This window comes from Carassius carassius, chromosome 28 (assembly GCF_963082965.1).
Source record: "Carassius carassius chromosome 28, fCarCar2.1, whole genome shotgun sequence".
In the NCBI taxonomy this organism is placed as follows: domain Eukaryota; kingdom Metazoa; phylum Chordata; class Actinopteri; order Cypriniformes; family Cyprinidae; genus Carassius; species Carassius carassius.
The window spans coordinates 18,326,134-18,349,119 of record NC_081782.1 but is presented as its reverse complement, the minus strand read 5'-3'; the positions used below and the strand labels follow the sequence as shown (position 1 = coordinate 18,349,119).

Here is a 22,986-nt window from a genome sequence, read left to right as displayed (position 1 = left end):
TTTGGAGAAAAGAAAGACCTTCACAGCATGTTCGGCACTTACAAGACCGCTTGAAGGAGAAACCTGCACATTACTTTCACCGGTAATGACCCTTGCTTGGAAAATTAATGATTTTGCTTGAAGGAAATATTGAAATTAGGGGATGGTCAAAGTTTATTTATTGTTTATTAATTTCTTATTTGATTATATAATCAGATTTTAATTATTCTCAGTTTTCCCTTATTTATTTATATTGAACAGAGTGAAGGATTACTGGTGGAATAAATTGGCTACTTGAAAATGTATTAACCAAATGATAGATTAAATAATTTGGGTATCGTTATCTTGTAGAACTGAGTTTACATTGTGGTGTAAATAGCAGGCTTTCTGTTTACTTTATTTATTGCCAGTTTCTGTGGCTGTTCGGTTCATTAGTTCCAAATGAATCAGTTGAAACATTGAAAGATCCACTCTGAACCAAGTGGATACCTAAAGTTCCACCAACAGGCACATTCCAACCTGATTATACGATCGAGACCCATCATGCAATGGAAAACTAGACCGAAATACCACTATAGTGACCTTGACTTCTAGTAATTAACCTTTTAGAGATTTGGAACAACATTTCTTAGGTTTGTAGTTTTACTTTTATAATCCGTTTAGCCAGCCCTGTTGAAATATATGAATTTGGTCATTATTTTAAATGGTTTCATAGGGCTTCTCAGTTGTTTTGAATGTATTTCAGAAACTCTGTGACCATTCTAGGGTGGTAACATGACAAAATGTGTTAAATGGGTGGTTGTGAAGGAAATATTGAAAAAAAAAAAGAAGGTTATAGTGTTCGTTTTTGCAAGCAATGGAACGACTACACAGACTTTTAAAGGGACACAGTCATTTGGTCCTATTCATGCATGCTTAAAATATCCCATATTACAGTATGTTAAAACATTGAATATGCATATTAGTCTTGGCTTTTGTTTCTTATCACCACTGTTTCAAGGGAATAGTTGTCTTTAATTGCAGGCGAATAATGGCACACACTCTACAGTCTACAAGATTTCATGCAGTTATTGGAAAAATAGATTTGGATCCTGCTCATTCAAGATGTTCATACTTTCTCCAGTGTGGAGCATTTAGGCACATTTATTGTTCAGTTATGCTCAATGGTCGTATTTTTATTTTCTTGGGAAATTATCCAAGTGTGTGGATAAGGTATTGAATGAGCTTTCTGGAGTGTGTGGAGCATGTAAGTGTCAAAGCTAGATGATCAAAGTAAGACTGCACACTGTGCTCAGTGAGGTGAATATAAACACTCTTCCTGTGGAGATTTAATAGCAGTGGACATTCAAGGCAGGCACAATGTTTTTAACTCGTTTCAAAAGGCCATTTTGACTGCCATGTGTTATAAATTGACCTCCTGGTTTTCTTATCAGTTGTTTATTACAGGGTCAAGCGGGTCTATTGTGGCACAATGAATCTAAAAATAGTCCTTTTTCCAAAGACAATGCATTTGTAATTTGGCCAAGCAATATGTTGTATGGCGTCAAACGGATGAATTTAATATATTCAATTGGCCTGCCTCTCTTTGTGTACACACCCTCCCCATGACAAAATCGAGGTTTTTCAAAACCAGGGAACTAAATTACCTCATAAAGTTGATTGTAAACTTTAGTGTAGTGATAACAAACCAGTGGAATTTATTTTTAATCTTTATTTGCATAATTTTGTATTTAAACCTGCATATTTCTATTGTAATTACATTGTATAAAAGATAAATAAATAATATAATATAAGCAATGGTACCTTTGTTGGTGGCTTGATTCTTGTACATCATACATGTATACAAAGAGTAGATCAAGATCAAGATTTTCCCCTTATTACGCCTTTTTTATTCTTTTTCATTCTTTTCTGTGGTGAACCTTATATATGTTAGAGGATCAAAAATTGTTTATTGACAATGTGACCTGAATGTATTTTATTAAGATTCACCCCAAACATATTTCAAAATGAATGTGTTAAATGTAATTGCATCTAATATAAATATTCTATTATATACTGTATTATAAAATATTTTTTTCAGATTCATTACATGCAAAGTAAAACATTTCAAAGGTTTTTTTTTTTTTCATTAGCGCTTACAGCTCATGAAAGTCAAAAGTCCAGTATCTCAAAATATTGGAATATTTCCTAAGATTAACCAAAAAAAAAAAAGATTTGACAAACAGAAAGTTTCAAGTTCATTAAAGTATGTGAATTTCTACACTCAGTACTTGGTTGGGCTCCTTAAGCACAAACTCCAGCATCAGCCTATGGCACTGCTGAGGCACTACTGAGCCTTCAGTTCGTCTGGTTTGCTGGATCAACTGTTTCTTATCTTTCTCTAGACAATATCCCATAGATTCCATATAGGGTTCAGGTCAGGCATGTTGGCTTGCCAATCAAGTACAGTAATATCATGGCCACTGTGGGACATTGCAGCTGCTGGAAAATGAAATCAGCATCTCCATGAAGCTTGTCAGCAGATGGAAGCATAAAGTGCTCCAAAATCTTCAGGTAGATGGCTGCATTGACTTTGGACTTGACAAAACACAATGGAGTAACACCGGCAGACATCACAGCACCCCAGATCATCTCTGACTTCAGAAACTTCAAACACTTGGATTCTGTGCCTCTCCAGTCTTCCTCCAGACCTAAATTTACTTTCATCTGAAAAGAGGACTTTGGACCACTGAGAAACAGACCAGTTCTTTTTCTCCTTAGCCCAGGTAAGATGCTTCTGACATAGTTTCTGTTTTAGAAGTGGCTTGGTAACCCTTTTCCTGAAGATGTCTGAGTGTGGTGACTCTTCATGCACTGACTCTAACTTCAGTCCACTCCTTGTGAAGCTCTCCCAAGTGTTTGAATTGGCTTTGCTTGACTGTGTTCTTAAGATTGCATTCATACCTGATGCTGTGCACCTTTTCCTTCCCAATTTCTTCCTACCAGTCAACTTTGCATTTAATATGCTTTGATACAGCACTCTGTGCCATTCCTTTCAGAAATGAACTTCTGTACTTGCACTCTTTGGGGAGGGTGTCAATGATTGTCTTCTGGACAATTGCCAAGTCAGCAGTCTTCCTTATTATTGTGGTTTCAAAGAACAAGAGATACACGTTATTTATACTGTAGAAATGGCCATTTAATGAAACAAAAAATGTAAATATTTGAATATCTTGAGATACTGGATTTTTTTTACTTTCATGAGCTGTAAACTCTAATCATCAAAATTAAAACAACAACAAAAACTATTGAAATGTTTTACTTTAGAATGTATGAAATTTTCACTTTTTGAACCAGACATGGGACTTTTTTCACAATATTGAAATTTTTTGAGATTCACCTACGAATTCCCATATGTCCCATAACCTGAATGTGTAATTTCATACGATGCAATTATTGAATTGTATTTAAATAAATTATATTAACACACACAAATAATATATATATATATATATATATATATATATATATATATACATACATATATATATATATATATATATATATATATGTATGTGTATGTGTACTATTCTAGTGAGGTAATCTATTGCATTCTCATTACTGTATTTTTAAAAACAGGTCTAAAAAATTTATTCGTTGTTATCTTTTTTATTTACTGTGCTTAAATAAGATTTAATAATGTCTTCAATATGGCCCGGGGGCTATAAAAAAGTGACTGCTCTTATGTGCTGCTCCATTACACTGTATGTCTCCTCTTGTTCACAACAACCCAACAGAGTCCCTTGAAAAGATTTATGAATGGACTTTTTGAAAATGAAATGGTCACAGACCATCAACCACACAGACTGGCAGAACTGCCTATTAGGGCTTCTTTGTGTCTCAGCAGAAGCTGAAGATCAGAATTGTTAAATGGACCCAAGCAAGGCGCCATGTCTTCCCCGGGGAAGCGTGAGAAAATGGGAGAATGGTTTCAGCGGCAATGGCTTTCCTCTTATTGTCCTGTACCTTGAGAGTGACTGTGGGGACGAGGGAGAAAACGGGACGGTGCAGGATGAGTTTCCATGGTTACCAAAAGCAAAACAGCCATTAATAAACATACAAAAAGAGCCACAGTAAGAAGAAAGGCACTGGCTCTGGTTATAAATTAACCTTACAAAAGCTTCCAGTATGAGAGAAAACACTGGTGAGTAGTATTTAAGATTCCTCACTGATGCATCCACCTCAGTTTTTATTAATTTTTTGGCAATGCACTTTGTTCTCTAAGCAGCCAATTTGCAGTCAATATGTGAATTCAAATAAAACAATGTGTCAAATTAAGTTTAAATCAAACTGAGACCATCTGCCTGTCAGTGTTGCTTCATCTGAAAAAATAATGTGTGAAAATGGGATTAAGTAATTAAAATAATGCTTTCTGCTGAACTGGCACTTGGTGTTGGTTTTGTCGGCTGGAGCTCACGGTCCCGGCACATGCATCTGCTGAAGGAGATAAACACAAATTGCATGAGAGCGTCCTGCAGCGGACTAATCTGTCCATGCAAATGATGTTATGCATTTTAAGACACTGATAAACAAGCTTATAGTGAAATATGTAATGATTTGGTCTTACATAGAGCAGTGAAACCAAATTGCATATGACTACACAAGGACAACAATAAGTAGGCCTATAGATGTTTTGCCTCACTGCATCTTTTTGAATTTAGAGGAGACTGGGGCTAGTTGTCACAAGGGGAAGGTGCCTTTTTCTCAGTAATCTCAAGCATTTCTGAACGATCATGTGACTCTGAAGAATGGAGTAATGATTTGAGCTTTGCATTCAAAAACATTACATTTTAAACATATGACACAAAAGAGTTATTTTAAAATGCAACTATTTCACATTATTAATGCCTTGCTTATTTTATCAAATAAATGCAAATGCAAATAAAGTCTTTCAAAATCATTAAAAAACCCTTAACAGATCCCAAACTTTTGAATAGTAGTGTGTAAGACGGGCCACATCTAGACGTTTTCTTTATCTATGGAACCAGAAAAGACCAAATCTATACTAATGATATAAATTTATCTTGAATTTTCCTACATTTGAAGTGTTTCCGGTCATGATGAAGGTACGAGGTGTTAGCAGTGCATTATTACATCATTTCTTGTGCAACAAAACACATCTTAAGATAAAAGACTTTCATGAAATAATTAAATGCTTAAGTATTTATGACGGATCTTTGTCTGGCGCACTGATCTTTCTCTTCCTGTACAAGAACAATATAAATGACAAAAGACTCTTGGATTAAACAGTGGAGTCAGGTAACATAGGGCTATATTCATCCGTTTATCCTTAAATGAACCAGAGGTACAGACTGCTGTTTTTTTGGCAGCGTGTTGAGTGAGAGAGTGAGTGAGGTCTACAGTTATGTTCATTACTTTTTGATTTAGCAAACGCTTTGTACCGCTTTGCTTTTTTTTTTGTATATAAACTATAGCTAAATTATATAAATATAATAAAAATGTCCACTATGTAAGATCCTATAAGGAGTGAAATCCTAAATGAACAGGTGACTCCGTGGGTCTCTTTCTGAGGATGATGTTGCCTCCATCTGCTGGTTACAGTGCGGTAGTGCAACTTATTATTTTTGTTTTTTGTTTTTTCACACACACACACGATTAATTAAACTGATCAAAAGTGACATTAAATTCATTTATAATGTTACAAATGTATATTTTAACTTTAAAGAATCTACAAATTTAAGCAGCACGACTGTTTTCAAAATTGCTAAACACTGAAATGTTTCTTGAGCAGAAAATCAGCATTTTAGAATGATTTCACACTAAAAGACTGGAGTAATGAAGCTGAAAATTCAGCTTTGCATCAAAAAAAAAAAAGACATTTTAAAATAAATTCAAATATTTCATTCAAGTATTTCGATCACAAGGGACTCAAAAACATGAAAAATCTTAATAATTCCTAGTATTTGGACTAGTAGTGAATGCTATACTGGCATTTTAGCAGCCCTGCTTTCTAGATACCAGTATCAGCAACTGAAAAGCGCATGTTGTTGATCACTAAAAGCACTGACAGAAGAGAATTGGGCCAGTTATCGGGTAATATCACAGCCCCAACAGTTACCTGACCCCATTAGCAGCCCTGTTTTACGGTGTGTGTGATTCTAAATGACACTCACACAAGTGCTGCCATTAACATCAGTAAACCTCTCAAGACAGTTTCCCGTCGATGTGATGAGGCAGGCTGTTTGCCAGACAGTAATGTTATAAATGGAGGAAATGGGAGTAGAACCTCCATGATTTAAATCAGATTTTGAGTCCTTTTCATCTATTTAAGGCCCTTGAGCAGGAAACCTAGACCTCTACCTCCAGATGACCTCGCGTTTGTTCACTTACAGAGCTAGAACCCATTCTTTTCCATAGATGTCTGTTATCTTGTGAATCAAGAGGGCAGGCTGCTTTGAAATTACTTTAATGCTCTGATTAGAAGCCTGAAAAAACAGTACCGGCCAATCAAAACAAAAGATGCAGGATTGTCAAATGCAGGTTCAGTTATATGCAATTAAAACCATTGCTTTGGTCAAATCCCTTCATAGAAGACTACAAAGTTCTATTCCAGATAAAAATACAAAGAGTAGAAGCAGAATCATATATATTTTGAAAAATGTTGGTAGCCATTGACTTCCAGATTTTTATTTTTATGTGAATTATCCCTTTAAGAAATTCCATGTGGATTCTCTTGAATCGAATATGAATAAAGTGCCTTGTAAGAGTCATTTTCTAAGCGGTACACATGCTAGGAAACCAGAGAGTGATCCTGCTGTGATGGCTCAACATTCATCATCTGCATTGAGTTTAGCGTAAGCCTGTATTAAATGTCAGACACCCACACTGTGAAATCATCCCATTATATGCAAGATAGTGGTTGAGATCCATTAGGCACTGTTAATGCTGCAGAACAATTCCAATTTCATTATATATGTACAGTTTGCATCTTATGTATTAGATTATATGGCTCTCACCTAAAGAAAGTCAACCACAACAAAAAATGTTAGATAAAGTGCAGTCATTGTTTCAGAAAAGAACAATGCTGAGAAAAAATACAATGCGATATGAACTGACAAGATAAACTGCATTGAACTGGACTGAACTGGAATGTTAATTCTAGGCTTAACTTGTCTACTTCTGTTGCTCTGTTCCTGGAATAAAATATAAAACTATACCAATATAGGTAAAGCTGCAAATATCAGAGAACCTATGTATCTCTTAGTGATAATGTACTGTGTATTAGATATGTTAATATTTACTGCTCTTGCTCTCTGTGTTTTTAGTCTGTTATGGAGGTTACATCTTATCTTTGGGATAGAAACACCAAGATGTTTAATCAACAAATTATTTACAAAAATGCACTTTTAGAAGGCAATTCGTTTCAGTGCCAGCACAATAGTCAATAGCTAGAATCTATCAAAATCTATTAAAATATTACAATTAGTATTTTCTATTTTCCTCTATTTTTCTCATTTCCGTAGCAAATCTCACAAAGAATAGAACATTTCTGGGTTGTTTATTCATCCCAAAGTCAAGAAAAAAAATTGTATATATATATATATATATATATAATATACAATTTTTTTTGTGCTGTCAAATGATTAATTGCAATCCAAAATAAAAGTTTTTGTTTACATAGTATGTGTGAGTAATGTGTATATTATGTATATATAAATACACACCCATGCATGCATAAAATTCTGAAAAATATGTTACGTTTATATATTAAATATTTGTATATAATATAAATTAGAAAAATATAAATATATATATATGCATATGTAAATACATGTTAATATTTTTAAAATATTTCAAAGTGTGTGTGTATTTATATATACATAATAAATATATGCAGTACACACAGATATATTATGTAAATAAAACTTTTCTTTTGGATGTGATTAATTACGGTTTGACAGCACATATATATATATATATATATAAAATATTTTAATTACGCAACATATTTAGCATTTTTCTCTGTTGATTTTGAGATGGAATATAACCCAGAGGTCATCACTCTCTAATGCTTTGAAGAGCCTGAGTGTTTGTCTGTGCAGCTGCAGTGTTTCTTCTTCCTCTCAGACCCGATTATACTGCCTAAGGATGAAAACTGGCTACAACCTGCACCTAGCACTAAGATTTATTGGAGTGGCACTACAGAGGCACAGCAAGGTCACAGGGAATCCCTGCTGTCAGCGCAGCCATCACACACTCGCACAGGGTGGTCCCAGCCACGAGAGGGCACTGGCCTGGTCTTCATCGAGCAGTTCCCGCACACTCCCTGACCACATGCCCGGCAGTGGTGCTTGGACATGCTGGGGGTGAAGGGTTTAGTACAGCTGTGACACTGGGTGATCTCATGGTCTGGGATCCAATAGTCTGGTCTTGCAACTCCCTTCACCAAACCTAAAGAGAGGACATGATGTTTAAAAAAAAAAAAAAAAACTCAGACTCGCTCTGCATAAACAATATAGTTCAGACAGTATGAGTGTATTGGTGACACTCACACAGGGGGAAGTCCACTGCAGTGGAGACCATATCCAGAGTGGACTGAGCTACTTCTGTCACTCTGCGGGCGACTAGTGTCCGGGGTTCTGTAACAGCCACTGCAGGGGAGAGAATGTAATGTCTCAGCTGAGCAAACCAGTAAGCAACCCACACTGAGACCATTTAAAACTGTTTTGGAAAACACAACTGAGCTCAAAAACCCAGGGGAATAATGCTTATGTTTTTACAAGGCCATATATTCTGCAAGATGCATTACATATACAAGTAAGCACATGCAGAACTGATGAAAATATGCGGACAATAGCACAATTTGTACCGTAAAAGTTATAAAATCCCATAGAAACGAATTTAAGACTTACCTTATGAATAATCCAATGAAAAGATAACTTTCATTAACTAGTTTTAACTAGTGGAATTAGAGTTTCACAGTCCCAAAAATCTGCCCACAGTTATTTTTGGTTGTTAGTATTTTGGATCTAAATTATTAGACTGTTGCAGAACTAAAAAAGAAGTGTGAGAAACCCTTTTTACTCTTGCAAGGGTTTGAGAACCAGACATATAGTAACAAAAAGTCAAAGCACATAAAAAAAGCAATTGTCATGACTAATATATATATATATATATATATATATATATATGTGTGTGTGTGTGTGTGTGTGTGTGTGTGTGTATACACTGAACAAAACACTGATAAAACTTTTGTTTTATCCCTCATTTTTCATGAGTTAAACTCAAAGATCTAAGACTTTTTCTATGTAAACAAAAGTCCTATTTCTCTCAAATATTGTTCACAAATCTGTCTAAATCTGTGTTAGTGAGCACTTCTCCTTTGCTGAGATAATCGATTCACCTCACAGGTGTGGCATATCAAGATGCTGATTAGACAGCATTATTATTGCACAGGTGTCCCTTAGGCTGGCCATAATAAAAGTGCTAAAATGTGCAGTTTTATCACACAGCACAATGCCACAGATGTTGCAATATTTGAGGGAGCGTGCAATATATGAATTTCTTGTATTTTTTTCAAAGTGCAATTTTTTGCTTGGATAATAATCAAAGCACCAAATCAGCATATTAGAATAATTTCTGAAGGATCACGTGACAGCTAAAGACTGAAGTATTGATGCTGAAAATGTTGCTGTGCAAATTACATTTGAAAATATATTTAAATGGAAAAAACTAAATAGTTTTACTGTATTTGTGATCGATTTTTTTTTAACATTAAGAAAATCTGACCAACCCCAAAACACTTTAGCAAGTGTAAGAATTACTTGGTGCATCATTACAGTGTATTTAAAAAGAGAATGACGTCCTCACCCTGTCCAGTGTGCTGGGGTCCTCCCTGCCGGTAACAGGCATCACACACCCGTACCGGGGTGCCGCCCCAGCCCCTCTCGGGCACTAGCATGCTGTGAGTGGAGCAGGCCTGACAGAAACCCTCCCCACATGCCCGACAGTGGTGTTTCCTCTCCGCCTCCTCAAACGCTCTTTTACAGCCAAGACATTCCTAAACAAACAAACAATATATTTTTACATTATAAAACAATAAACTTGTTTTCTTTCACCTAAGTGGCATATCAACTCACAATGATTTCAGAGTTGGGTTTCCAGTAGGGTGGAGCCACCCGGTCTGTGAGCCAAGCAGTGACGGCTTTAGTTGGGCCTGAGCTGTATTCTGTCACTGACTGGATTATGTAATTCATTCCATCCAAAACCCGCTGAGCTGCATTCTGATGGTCTGTCTGGAAGGCATCGGTCTACACAAGTGTAAAAACAACATCAACCACTGTGAGCATCAATGGAGTCAGCACATGGATGGGAACACAGAAAAACAACTTACCCCCTGCCAGACATGCTTGACCTCTGGCCGCACCACACTGCTCTCTGGATCCTGGTTGCCCATCCAGTACTGTCTACTGCGGTAGATGATGCCACAGCTGGCACACTCTAAAACATAGCTGTAGAATAGGAGGGAAACAATCCATCGATTAAATGTCTAACGATACGATGCATTGATGCCACAAAAAATATCGATATCTGTCCACATTTTCACCAATGTCTGTTTATGCATTACCTTTAACGCTTGCATTCTCGTTCAAACTCACGTTAGGACGATAGACTGGCTGAGCGTAAAAGACGCTCTGGATAGTTGACTGAATTGTCGAGCGCTTGTTATTGACAGCTCCCTAATACTTGAGCTCTCTTCCGTTTTTTTGTGCATTGATGAACAAATACCGACCCAATAACATCAGTGTCCGCCTTGGTGAATATCCTTGTAAACACAGTCGGTTAGGCCAATGTCTTAACGTAAACAGTTGAGAAATAAAACGCATGTGTATTTTTAGTATACTGGATCCGTGCTTTCGCTCTTTAAGTGAAAGCAGACTTCTGTCAAAGAAAGAAATCTCTCACTGATTTTGACTGAACAACTTTTATAACGATTACTCCATATCTTATCTATACCGTGAAGACTATGCAGTGTTATTTTACATTAAATTTCTGTACCTGAATATGTCTTCGATCTACTTGAAAAACCTGAAAAGTCTGTGTTACATTGTATTAATTTTCTGTTATTGCTTGTAATTTGGTTATCGTAGAAAAGATTTAGCACTGAGCCCATAGTAGCAGCCAAAATAAAATAAAAAAAGTCTCAAATTAAAAAAGTTAACAGCTTAATTGGTGTATTTTTTTTTATTCCTACATTGATGTATTTTTTCCTAAAACTGAAGTACCTCATTTGTGTTGTTTCCTAATGAGGACTTACATTATTTTACACATTGCATATTTTAGCACAGAAGCCTGGAAGACTTGACTATTGTCATATCTTAAGATTACTGATCTTGTGTGTGACTTATTTTTCTTTCGTATTTAAAAAAAAAAAAAAAAAAAGTTTAGGCCTATTTTTTGTTGTTGTGAATGTCCCAATTGAGGAATAGGATGTGAAAATTTTGAGTAAATGTTCATGTTATATATTTTGGTTGCATTTGTGAGTTAATAAAAATGTAGATGGTTGTTTAAAATAGGTATATAATATAATAACATCGATATATCAATCTCCTGTATCGAAATCCTATCATATAATGTTTTTGAAGCATCAGCCAATATCGTATCGCTGGGTATGAGAATCGATATCGTATCGTGACAAAACATCTGATTTACACCCCTACTGTAGAACAAGTCCAGGGTTTAGAGCGTAGATGAGGACAAGCTTCAGAGGCTAAATTCAGTAAGAAAACCATCTTACTTACCCTGACCATGCATACTTGGCCAAACCCAGCCATTGGTTATCTGTGGAGGCAGATGTTTTCGGCATGACGATCACTTCTTTTCCGCTCTCATAGCACCTCTGCATGGGTAAAAGAAATAGTTTATCATCCTTTGCTTCCATTCAATATCCTTTCATTTGAAATTGAGAAATGTAATCCATATATGACAGTTTTTTTGCAAACTGATTAATCTAAAACCTCAATTAACAGAAAAAATGTGGCAAATCTCATTAAATCTTAATCAATTTTAATTAAATTTAGTTTGATTTTTTTTAACATGGAAAACTGCATATTGGCACTGCCAAAGTGAATATCAACAGTAAAACAAAAAAAAGGAAAATAAAACAAACAAACAAACAAAAAAATTAAGTAAAACAAATATATTACAAAAAAAACGTAAAAAAAAATCTAAGCAAAAACTAATATTTAAACAAAACATCACTAAAGAAAAACAAAAATATAAATAAATCTCACAAAAAAAACATGTAAAGTAAAAACATAAAACAAGAAAAAAAAAAGAATACAAAAAGCTTAAAAATAAAACGAACAAATAAAAAACTTAAAAAATAAAAAATAGAAAAGTAAAAACACAAAATAAAACAACTAATCATAATAAAAATGGTAATTTAAACAAAACAAATGACTGAATAAAACACACACAAAACTGAAAAGATTAATTCTGACCTAGAGAACTAGCCATGACAGTGAGATCTTACCTTACAAATGATAACTTTATTGTTGTATTGGTGGGCATACTGGCATAATCCATCGGCCATGTGTGAGACCCCGTCTTTCTGGTGGTTCATTCCATACTTACACCGAACACTAAAGCCATGGGATTTTGAAAAGGTTAGTTATGATTCACTAGATCTTAAGTACTCTTGAAGAGTACTGCTCTATTAAGTCACGCACAAGCTAAAACAATAACAAACAATCTAATTATATGCATGTTCATCTCATTTTCATATATTAGTTTTGCATGCTGAATAGAGATCCTAGCTCTTTATAACTGCAAATCATCAAATTATGAAGTGGCTCAGTGTCGATGTGATTTTTTTATGCGTCAGACACTATGCATCAGTACACTCAACACAACCTTTGTGTAAAAAACAAAACAAAAACAACATTCATTCTACAGCTCTGCGCATGTGTGGACTGGACTTACTTGCAGCTGAGACAGACTGATGGGCAAGTGAAATATTCATCAGGAAAGAAGGAGAATATGCTGATTTTGTCATCTGAGATCTCGCCACAGAACCTGTTGCTCAAAGCCTGAGAGAGTGAAGCGTGTTTTCAGAAACATGCTCAGTGGACAAAGGTGAACACATACATGCAGACACTGACCCCAAAAAGTAGTTTAGGACACTTGAGTCACTACCGTTCAAAAGATTGGTAAAATGTCTTTGAAAGAAGTCACCATGTTCACCAAGGATGCATTTATTTGATTTAAAATATGGTATAAACAGTAATATTGTAAAATATAATTACAATGTAAAAAATATATATTTTCTATTTTAATACATTTTCAAACATAATTTATTCCTGTGACAGAAAAGCTGAATTTTTAGCAACCATTACACCAGGCTTTAGTGTCACATGATCCTTCAAACATTTTAATATGCTGATTTGGTGATTTTTATTAATATTTTGAATTAGTTTTCATTAGTGCTGTCAAATGATTAATCATGATTAATCACATTCAAAATGAAAGTTTTTGTTTACATAATATATGTTTGTTTACTGTGTATATTTATTATGTATATATAAATAAACACACATACATTATGTATTTGTAAAATATTTAAATGTATTTTACATGTATATATTTATCATTATATCATTAAAAAAAACATAATATATACGTGTGTGTTTTTATATATACATAATAAATATAAACAGTACACTCATATATGTTATGTAAACAAAAACTTATTTTGGATGCGATTAATCACGATTAATTGTTTGACAGCACTAGTTTTTATTCTTCTATGTTTTCATTTTAAACTTAATGTTTTACTTTTTTACTTTAGTATAGTTATTGTAGTTAAGCTTAATGGAAATAAAAATCATTGGCTCGGCAAAATGTTGAAATAAAAGAGGCTTACAATTTTTCGTATTTTATTTCAGTTAAAATTAATTTAATTTCAAGTAACAATAATTATTTTATGGTTTTACTTTTAATTAACTATAAACCTGGTGCTCAAGAAACATTTCTTGTTATTATCAATGTTGAAAACAATCCTGTTGCTTACTATTATTATTGAAACTAATATATTTTTTCCTTTCAACAGAAAGTTCGAAAGAATGGCATTTATTTAAAACAGAAATCTTAAAAGCTACTATATATATATATATATATATATATATATATATATAAATAATAATTTTAACCCCCAAAGTTTTGAACGGTTGTGTATGCAAGTCAACACTTCAGTAAGTCAAATTAACCAAATATTTCAAACCAAATATGAAAGCTTTTAGTCTTTAAATTCTTTTTAGAGTCACTTTACACACACATACACAAAGAAATGTTTGAGGAGCTGCTGTACCTGCAACGCACTGAACACAATGGCCGGCTGGCGCGGGGCTCTCTGGGATGTGTTGTTCACCTGCTGATTGACTATCTGCAGTAACTGGGAGTAGTCTGTGGGTGGAGTGATGGTTTGGGTGCCCACGTACTGAACAGAGCTGAAGGCGTCTGTGCTCTGGCCCAAGTCATGGAAGCGCTTTTGCAAAAGTGTGTCTGCTTGCCCCAGGACAGAGGCATCTGGATAAAGAAAACCAAACCCATATTTCTCTACCCTGACACACTTCATGGAATGGCACGAATTTAATCATTTCAAAATAAATAAATAGAAAAAAAGTTTTACTGACATTTAAAGATTTTTTTGCTTTTTATACAGCACTTTTCATGTACTATGATTTACAGCATGCTGAAAATCTGGAGTTTACCCAAGGGCATAATTATACTTGAGCAGGATTGTGATCTTTGTAACACTCCACACCTGAGTCACCCTGTCATGGGAATTTCCTGCAATCTGCATTAGATAAATAGTTGCTTAACCACTAAGTTACCTCCAATGTTTCGGTTTCTCTTTTGGACAAATGATATATATATATATATGATATATATATATATGATAGATATATATATATATGATAGATATATATGATAGATATATATATATATGATAGATATATATATATATATGATAGATATATATGATAGATATATATATATATGATAGATATATATGATAGATATATATATATATGATAGATATATATGATAGATATATATATATATATGATAGATATATATGATAGATATATATATATATATATATATATATATATTGAAAATGTGTCCTAATAAAATATTTTTTATTATTGCTTCAACCTTTTACAGAAGCAATCATGCTCCTGAAGATGCAATACTGTATTATATCTTATGTAATATCTTTATCTCTTTATATTCATCTTGGTTTCATAAGATTTAGATTTTCAAGAAAACTAAACATTTAATTCCTCACACACTGAATACATGCGAGTGTACAAATTGTTTGTTAAAAGTTTTTAAATATTTAACAGTATATTTTATATAAAATAAAATTAATTTAATATATATTAGGGCTGTCAAATGATTAATCACATCCAAAAATTGTATTTACATAATATATCTGTGTGTACTGTGTATATATATTATGTATATATAAATACACATACACAGTATATATTTTGAAAAAATAAATAAAAACTAATATATATATATATATATATATATATATATATATATAAAATTACATATTTCTCTTAAATATATAAATGAATGTGTTTGTATTTATATATTAATAATAAATACACACAGTACACACACATTATGTAAACAAAAGCTTTTATTTTGGATGCGATAAATCACGATTAATAGTTTGACAGCATTAATATATATATAATATAAATAATAATATAATATATATATAGAGAGAGAGAGATATGTATAGATAGATAGATAGATAAATGATTATATCAATCTTGCTTTGTCAAAAAAAATAAAAACTTCATTATGACATCAGAACAGTTCAAAATGAATTTTAATTTTAAAAAAAAATTTTTTAAATGCTCATCATGCTTTTAATTTTTTGTTTGTATGCATTACATTATTATGTATTTTTTATTAAAATAACAAAAAATAAATGATAAAAATGAAATTGCCCATGTGTTACTGACCCAAATTAAATGTCTCAAAACTCTTGTCATTTGAATACAGATAAACAACGAAACAAATTGAAATTCTCATCACTAAGCAGACAGAAACAAAAGCAGTTTGAAATAAAGCCTTTGGTTTGACTGACAACTTAGGTTTTACCTGTGGGATTCTCCACTATTCTGAAATTCAGGACTTTTTCAAAGACCCCCCTGGCTATGTGTTTAGACCCCATGAGGGTGTGCAGACCCAAGTTTAAACAGCAATCCCTTTGCCCCCAGGCTAGTCGTACAACAGCCTTTGGCAACAACATCTATCAGAAAAATGCTGTATTCATATTGATAAACACTGCAGGCCTTGTAAACAGTGAAAGTCTGCTTGCTCTGACTTACCCTGGCCTAGCAGAAGCGTGCGAACAGTCTCCTGGAAAACTATAACAGCAGGTCCGAGGCTGGAGAGAGGCACGTCCAGCCCGCAGCGGTTAGACAGAGCGCGGAGCTCAGGTGTGAAGTGCTTCAGGTAAGCAGCTGACGCGCTGCCGAGGAACTGGAACATGTCGTTGTGCAGCCTCTCGGCCCGCGTGCGGTAGATGGCCACGTCTGATACGGCCAGGACCTTCAGCAGCAGACGCATCCGGCGGTTCTGCTGACTGGCGGCACCGAGCAGGCCCTCCGTGTCCAGCACGATCAGGTTCAGACGCGGCTCGTAAGCGGCCCACACGCCCACCGTGCATGAGGACGGAGAAGGGGACGTGAGGAACACCTCCTCACCACTGAAAAGCACGTGATTGAGAGTGTGGGACTTGCCGTCGCCCGTGTTACCGAAGATAGAGAGAACTTTGACTCCTTGAGCAGCACTGCAGCCCAACTTCTGCAAAAACTCTGCTTCGTTCTTCACCTGAAGAGAGAAAGAGTACAAGAGAGACCCGGTTTACAGCAATTTTCACTTTATCTATCAGTGTGTCTATCTATCTATTTTTCTTTCTATCTATCTAGCTATCCTGTTTACCAATTCAGTTCATTTCAGTTTCAATTCCATACTACCGAAGCAATTATGCAAATAGAACCATATAATATAACCAATATAAATATAAATACAACAAATTAAACCATTTGCAGTTTGGAGATCACAATGTTTAACAGAAGACCTCTAACATATACAGGCCCCACCTGCACATCCTGTTCTTAATGCTTTCAAACACAGCAATTCTGGGAGATTCTGTTTTAGATGCATGCAGAATTTTTATTCTAATTTGGCCTGTGTGGACTATTGGACGTTTTCTCCTGTAATTTCACAATGAGTTTGCAGAATTCTGTGTTGATGGTCTCTCTTGGATGCTTGCCAGACCTATCTGTCTGTCCGTCTATCACCATTTGTAAGAATCTTAAAGAGACAGTTCACCTTAAATGACGATTATGTCATCATGAATGATGAATGAGTCATCCTGCTGTTTGTGTTTCACCAAAGAAAGTCATAAGGGCTTGAAACCTCAAAAGTGTAAGTACATAATGAAGTTTCATTTTGGGGTCTCTATATACAGTAACAATCTCGCAAAGTGACAGCAATCGATCACTTTTTGGCTGGTTCCTGAAAACACTATAAACTAGCCTAAGAAAGACACTGTCATTGTAAGATGTCTAGCTCATAGATCACAGCGAATAGCTGCTACTTTGGTATTACCAAAGTACATCAGATCTGAATATCATGTTAAAGCCATAACATAACAGCAGTAACTTATACAGCACTGAGATCATTCAATGTGATTGATTCACTGTGTTGACAGATGTATCATCTGCTGAAGCAAAAACTAAACAAACCCTTGATATAATCAACACTGATCAAAGTCTAAAGATCCCTAAATGTTATCAAAAGACAGTCTTTCCTTATGATGCGATCACATTGACAGTTTAGAGTTAGTTAATCTGTTTCTTATATAACGTTTAATTACACAGACCATACTTAGTTATTAGCGTGCTCGTGAACTGACATATCAAAGTGTATAAAAACAACTAAGAGCCTACATGTGCTGTTCACCTAATAGCTTGATGGCTAACACAGAAGCTAACAAAAACAAACCTGCAAGCTTTCGTTTTCGTCCACCAGGAGAAAACTCCGTCCATCTTCCTTCTGCTCGTCCATTTTAACAGGCCCGAGAGAAATCTCTTCTAGATCTTTCAGCAGCATTTCAGACATGGCAAAAGATTATAAACCATTGCAATTCTCTGGAAGGCTAGTTTAGACTACAACTGTCCCAGCCCAGGACTTTTAACTGTGCTGCTGGCGCTGCTCGATTTTCCAACTAGACGCAAAGGGGCGCTGTTGCTACTCTTTCAGCCGCCTTCATTGTGTGTTATTGAGCAGTTTGACGCCCTCTAGTGGCTGTTATGATCATAGCAGTCTTTGTGTGCATGAAACAGAAGTTTACACTTTAGTTTCCAGGTCAATAAAAACAAGTCTCCATGAAAAAAGTTCTCACATGAGCTCATTATTGTATGATTAGAAAATCAAAGTTTTGTAAATTTAGTAAAAAAAAAAAAAAACTTTTGGTAGGAGCAAATAGAATAGCACTGATATTTAAATTTAATTTTAGTATATATTGCAGTGCAATATCTTAAATTAAAGATTAGCTCAACTCTAAAATCCCCCCAAAAATGCACCAATTCTGCAGTAATCCCTTATGAATCAACAGGACATTTGTGTTCAGTCATTCCACAGAGCTTGCTAAGGTTCATTAAATATTTGTTAGCGGGGATCTATAAATATCACATGTCACATAATGCCTTCAAAGTGGCGCCATTGCATTTAACTGGACTGAAGAGCCCTTTACAGTCATTCCGTTTCTATCAGAGGTCAGTCTGGATGATGATATTCACAACATTTAGATGTAAATGTTTCTTATTGCATAAGCAGAATAAAAACACATATCAGAATAGTTTTACTGTTATTGTGTCCATTAATATTACTCAGGTTTAGCATGTTTTAAGGCCAGACTGTAAGAAACTTTTCTGAATAAGAAATTTATGAAAATGTAAAAATGCAGAAAAGTTTGTTTGTGGTTTAGATCTAGAAGATGAAAACTATTTTGAGCTCACAGCAGAAGTCAAATGAAGTGTGTTAGTGATATATACACATATAGCAGGATAAAGCTGCTATGTAATAATGATATTGATAATAGATTATCTCTAATAGATATAATATAATACGTGCATACTAAGAAAATAAATATTGACTTCATCGCTCTTCATAGCTGCCCGTCGCGCTCTAAAAATACTTCCAATTATTTACGAATTATAGGGAACTACCAACATGAGAGCAAACATACTGACAGACAGTCCAGCAATCCAACCTTGTATTTACAGTAGATGTTTTGGCTTGCCCATCCAACATCAAGGCGGGACTAGTGTACAGTTAACCGCAGTGCATTGTGCTATTTGTAGTACGCGCACCGCTGTCTCCTGAAGCCATCAGAGAATTAAAAACTACATTTCCCCTCAGTGACCGACAGCCAGTCGCGCTCCTATTGGCTGGCAGATCCAGCCGCAGCCCCAGAGAATGAATGAAATTGAAATTGCTGCTATATTACATGTACAATACCGGGGATCTGCAGTCTTACATTGTATCATTCTATATCAAAATGGCCACAGTGGTCCAAAATCCTCTGAAATCGTAAGTAAAAATATTTCTGTTTTTATGCGCTATGGAATACATGTCAGGCAACAAACATTGTTCGGTCTGATTCACAAATATACAAACATCTTTAAAAGTGTAAAATGCCGGCGACGTGTTTGCACTACGAACGCGTGCTGAAATGCAATAAATCATAATGCATGCGACGACATTTTGTCATCTGGGCAAATATGACATGTTATAAGTGCAGAGTCTCGCGTGTCATTTCTGCATATGCACAGTGATATGGAGGAATGTGGAGAATGTTGACCCGGCGTCCCTGGTCAGTATCGATCACTAGGAACTTACAGTTGTTGGTGCTGGAATCGGAGAGTTCACTGGTCACCGAGTCTCGAGAGAAACGTCGATACTTGAACATGTTTGCTTTTGCTTTTGTGTAATATTACGTCAAACTAAAATGAACCGGTGTGCTGTCTGTCAGGGGATAACATTTAGGTGCAAACTGCCAGAACCGGAAAATGTTACATGAAGGTTTTCAGTGGTTACATTGCACGCGCTGATCGCACACGTTAGATTGCACAAATTACGTGCATCCGTGAATATGATTTCTAAGTGTTATTTCGGAAGCAAATGCATGCTTAAACATGACATTTTAGTGACGTGCAACATCTGATATCTCTTATGCGCCGTTGCATCAGTGCACATTCTGTGAAGTTTCCATTAGATTCCTTTGTGCACACTGACACATTTTTTAGGCGTGCGGCACGCAGACGCCACACGGGTACAGTGCCAAAATTGCTTTACATTTGTCTGCTACAGACGGGGACCTTTCGAATGGGGATATGTGTTTGCATTTGGCATGAATATGTGAGTGTAGCTTTTACAGGCATCTGATAAAGAGGAAATTGCACTTGTGCCGGGTTTTAACCCGGGAGGTTGCATCTCTCTCTACAGTAACAACCACGATTGCTGCCGACCTGGACCCAGCAAAAACATCACAGTAGCCTACTGCGGGTTAAACCGTTACCCAAAGCAAACCTAAAATTATATAGGCTATTTATATATAAGATATTTAATTATATATAAAATTACACGTTTACAAAAACGAAACAAATCTAAAATGTGCATTACGTCGGAAAACAACCAAAACACAACCACGCCAAATTACAGAGCTTGTGGAATGTAATATATATATATATATATATATATATATATATATATATATATATATCAGCTTTTGAATGAAACGACTTTTTGCATGATCGCACGAGACATAAATTCTCACTCGTGCAACTAGCGGCGCGTGCACACATTCAGTATTGCGTGCACACATTCAGTAGACACGAGCTAGGTTTTATGAGGTAAGAAACTCTAACCTTGTGACAAATTATATCATTTCAGTATCTAACAATGTATAAAAAAAAAAATACAGAAGGCTACACGTGAACTAACATCGGGTGTTGGTTACTATTGCTACGCATAGACTATTCAAACGAATAGTTATGACATAATTTAAATTCAGACAAATGTTTTGTCAAATAAATAAATGCATTCAGACTTGACAAATTAAGTGTGTATGGACATGTCTGCAAATATAGCTTACGTGCTTTCCTACTTACAGTTCGTGCCTCACGTGACTTTCCTGAATGCCATGCCTTGACGTAACCAAGACCAATGTTAGTTTCAGCGTTTACTAATACATTATTTAAACCAAAGTTGTAGGCCTATCTCTTAGTATATTAGCCTTTTTAATGAACCTGGGATAACATGAACTCATAAGTATTTTTTTTAACTAATACTGTAACAAATGTATTATTACTCATTATAAGTCAATGCATTAACTAGGTAAAAATAAATAGGTAAAAATGTATAGCCTGAATGCACTGTAAGTCGCATTGGATAAAAGCTTCCGCTAAATGCATTAATTTAATTTAATTTAATTTAATTTAATTTAATTTAATTTAATTTAATTTAATTTAATTTAATTTAATTTAATTTAATTTAATTTTAACTGATGGTAACCTTTTTGTAAAGTGTTAGGCTATAGGCCTAAGACTTTTCATGAATATCACTGGACCTTGATTAACTTCAGTAGCACCATCTACTACCTTTCAGTAAAGGACTAAAACTGCTGTGGATTTTGTAGAGCCGCAGTTTTGATTCAGTGACTCATGTAAGTAACTCACATATGACAAATCTTGGGGTATCTTACTGGGTTCTCTTCAGTTTGATCAGTTTCCCCGAGAGGTGAACGTTGCTGTTGACGGATGTTTTTAGTCATGTACAAGGTCAGGTGTGCATCTTGGTGCATTTAGAGATATTTGCATGAGAAACATGAATGAACAGAAAGAGGGGCTGCAATCAGCGTCTGAATTACTGTGATGTTACACTCTTCAATAACCCTCTTCAAAGAACCCAGTTAAAGTGCAGTACTTGAGGAGATATCAGTTGAGGAGCCAATCTAATTTACATTACTGGCTTTTAGAAATCACTCATTTTGAAGAGAAGGCGATTAAATGATGCCTGCCTTGATAGCTGATTATCTGCTAACTGGCATGCCGTCACTAAAATGATTGCATTTCATTGGGAATCTTTGAATATTTGGAATAGGTTTCCCACCGTTCTCGTTGCGTATTTCTCTTTGTTCAGTCTCTCTGGTCCTCTCTAGTAATTACTCAGGTTCACTTACTGTCTCTATTTTTCCTCTATCTTCCGCTATCTCCTAAAGTGATGGTGTCCTGTCTCTTCTAGTCATCTCGTAGGATGCGGAATGCGGACTTCTTGGATAGTTATTCCGCTTTGCCTCGCTGATCTGAGAAAAATGAGATCTATATAATTCTTCTCACTGTCGCTCTTAAGCTGAAGACTGTCACCCAGTTCTAGATCCTTCCTCCCCATCTCTATACTCAGGCCCTTTTTAATGTTTGTTTGCATAAGCGGCTGCAATTCTATGAGGGCATTTTTCTTCTTCTGAGACTGGTGGGCTGTTCTCTTCATCTCACTCACTCACTCACTCACTCACTTTTTTTTCCCAGAGAGACTCTCTTTGTCTTCAAGAGGAGAGAGAGATAAAGAGACAGAGAGAGAGACACAGATAGGTATTTTTAGCTCTATGACCTATTTCTCCAAAGCTACCTAACTCACTGTCAGTCATCAAACTGTTGCTCAGGGATCTTATAGTGCACTGCTAGCATCTATATCCTATATGTAGTGCACTGTGGTGTTGCACTTGAACTTAGGAGATGTTTAGAAGGTTAGAGAAGCGTGGCGTGCTCACTTTCACTTTTTCGGGAGGTGAGACACCTTATGGGAAGATCATCAGATGTGGACTGAGGAAGACAGAGGGAGGGTGTCGCT

General features: G+C 35.3%; 2 protein-coding genes across 4 annotated transcripts in view; one reads left to right on the top strand and one right to left on the bottom strand.

Annotated features, from left to right (window-relative positions):
* Nucleotides 1-7,951: 7,951 nt before the first annotated feature.
* On the bottom strand, nt 7,952-18,317 carry si:ch211-11n16.2 (zinc finger FYVE domain-containing protein 1). Of its 2 annotated transcripts, none has more exons than XM_059514738.1 (11): nt 18,079-18,317; nt 16,395-16,899; nt 14,348-14,565; nt 12,964-13,070; nt 12,515-12,623; nt 11,781-11,878; nt 10,373-10,490; nt 10,119-10,289; nt 9,850-10,039; nt 8,532-8,630; nt 7,952-8,430 (listed from the first exon to the last, which is right to left on the bottom strand). In XM_059514738.1, exons 1-11 carry the CDS (start codon nt 18,193-18,195, stop codon nt 8,198-8,200), a joined length of 1,965 nt encoding a protein of 654 aa, XP_059370721.1. In that variant the 5' UTR covers nt 18,196-18,317; the 3' UTR covers nt 7,952-8,197. The 2 variants fall into 2 exon arrangements, with proteins under 2 accessions (XP_059370721.1, XP_059370724.1); XM_059514741.1 differs by lacking the exon at nt 18,079-18,317 and adding an exon at nt 17,172-17,349.
* A 1,222-nt stretch (nt 18,318-19,539) lies between these two features.
* LOC132108155 (zinc finger protein neuro-d4-like) overlaps nt 19,540-22,986 on the top strand; it is a 58,642-nt gene continuing 55,195 nt past the window's right edge. Inside the window, exon 1 of one of the 2 annotated variants that reach the window (XM_059514737.1) lies at nt 19,540-19,668. In XM_059514737.1, coding sequence (XP_059370720.1) covers nt 19,559-19,668 — 110 coding nt within the window. In that variant the 5' untranslated portion in view covers nt 19,540-19,558. Of the gene's footprint in view, nt 19,669-20,083; nt 20,497-22,986 lie in introns of those variants that run through there. The other variant, XM_059514735.1, reaches the window with a different exon arrangement.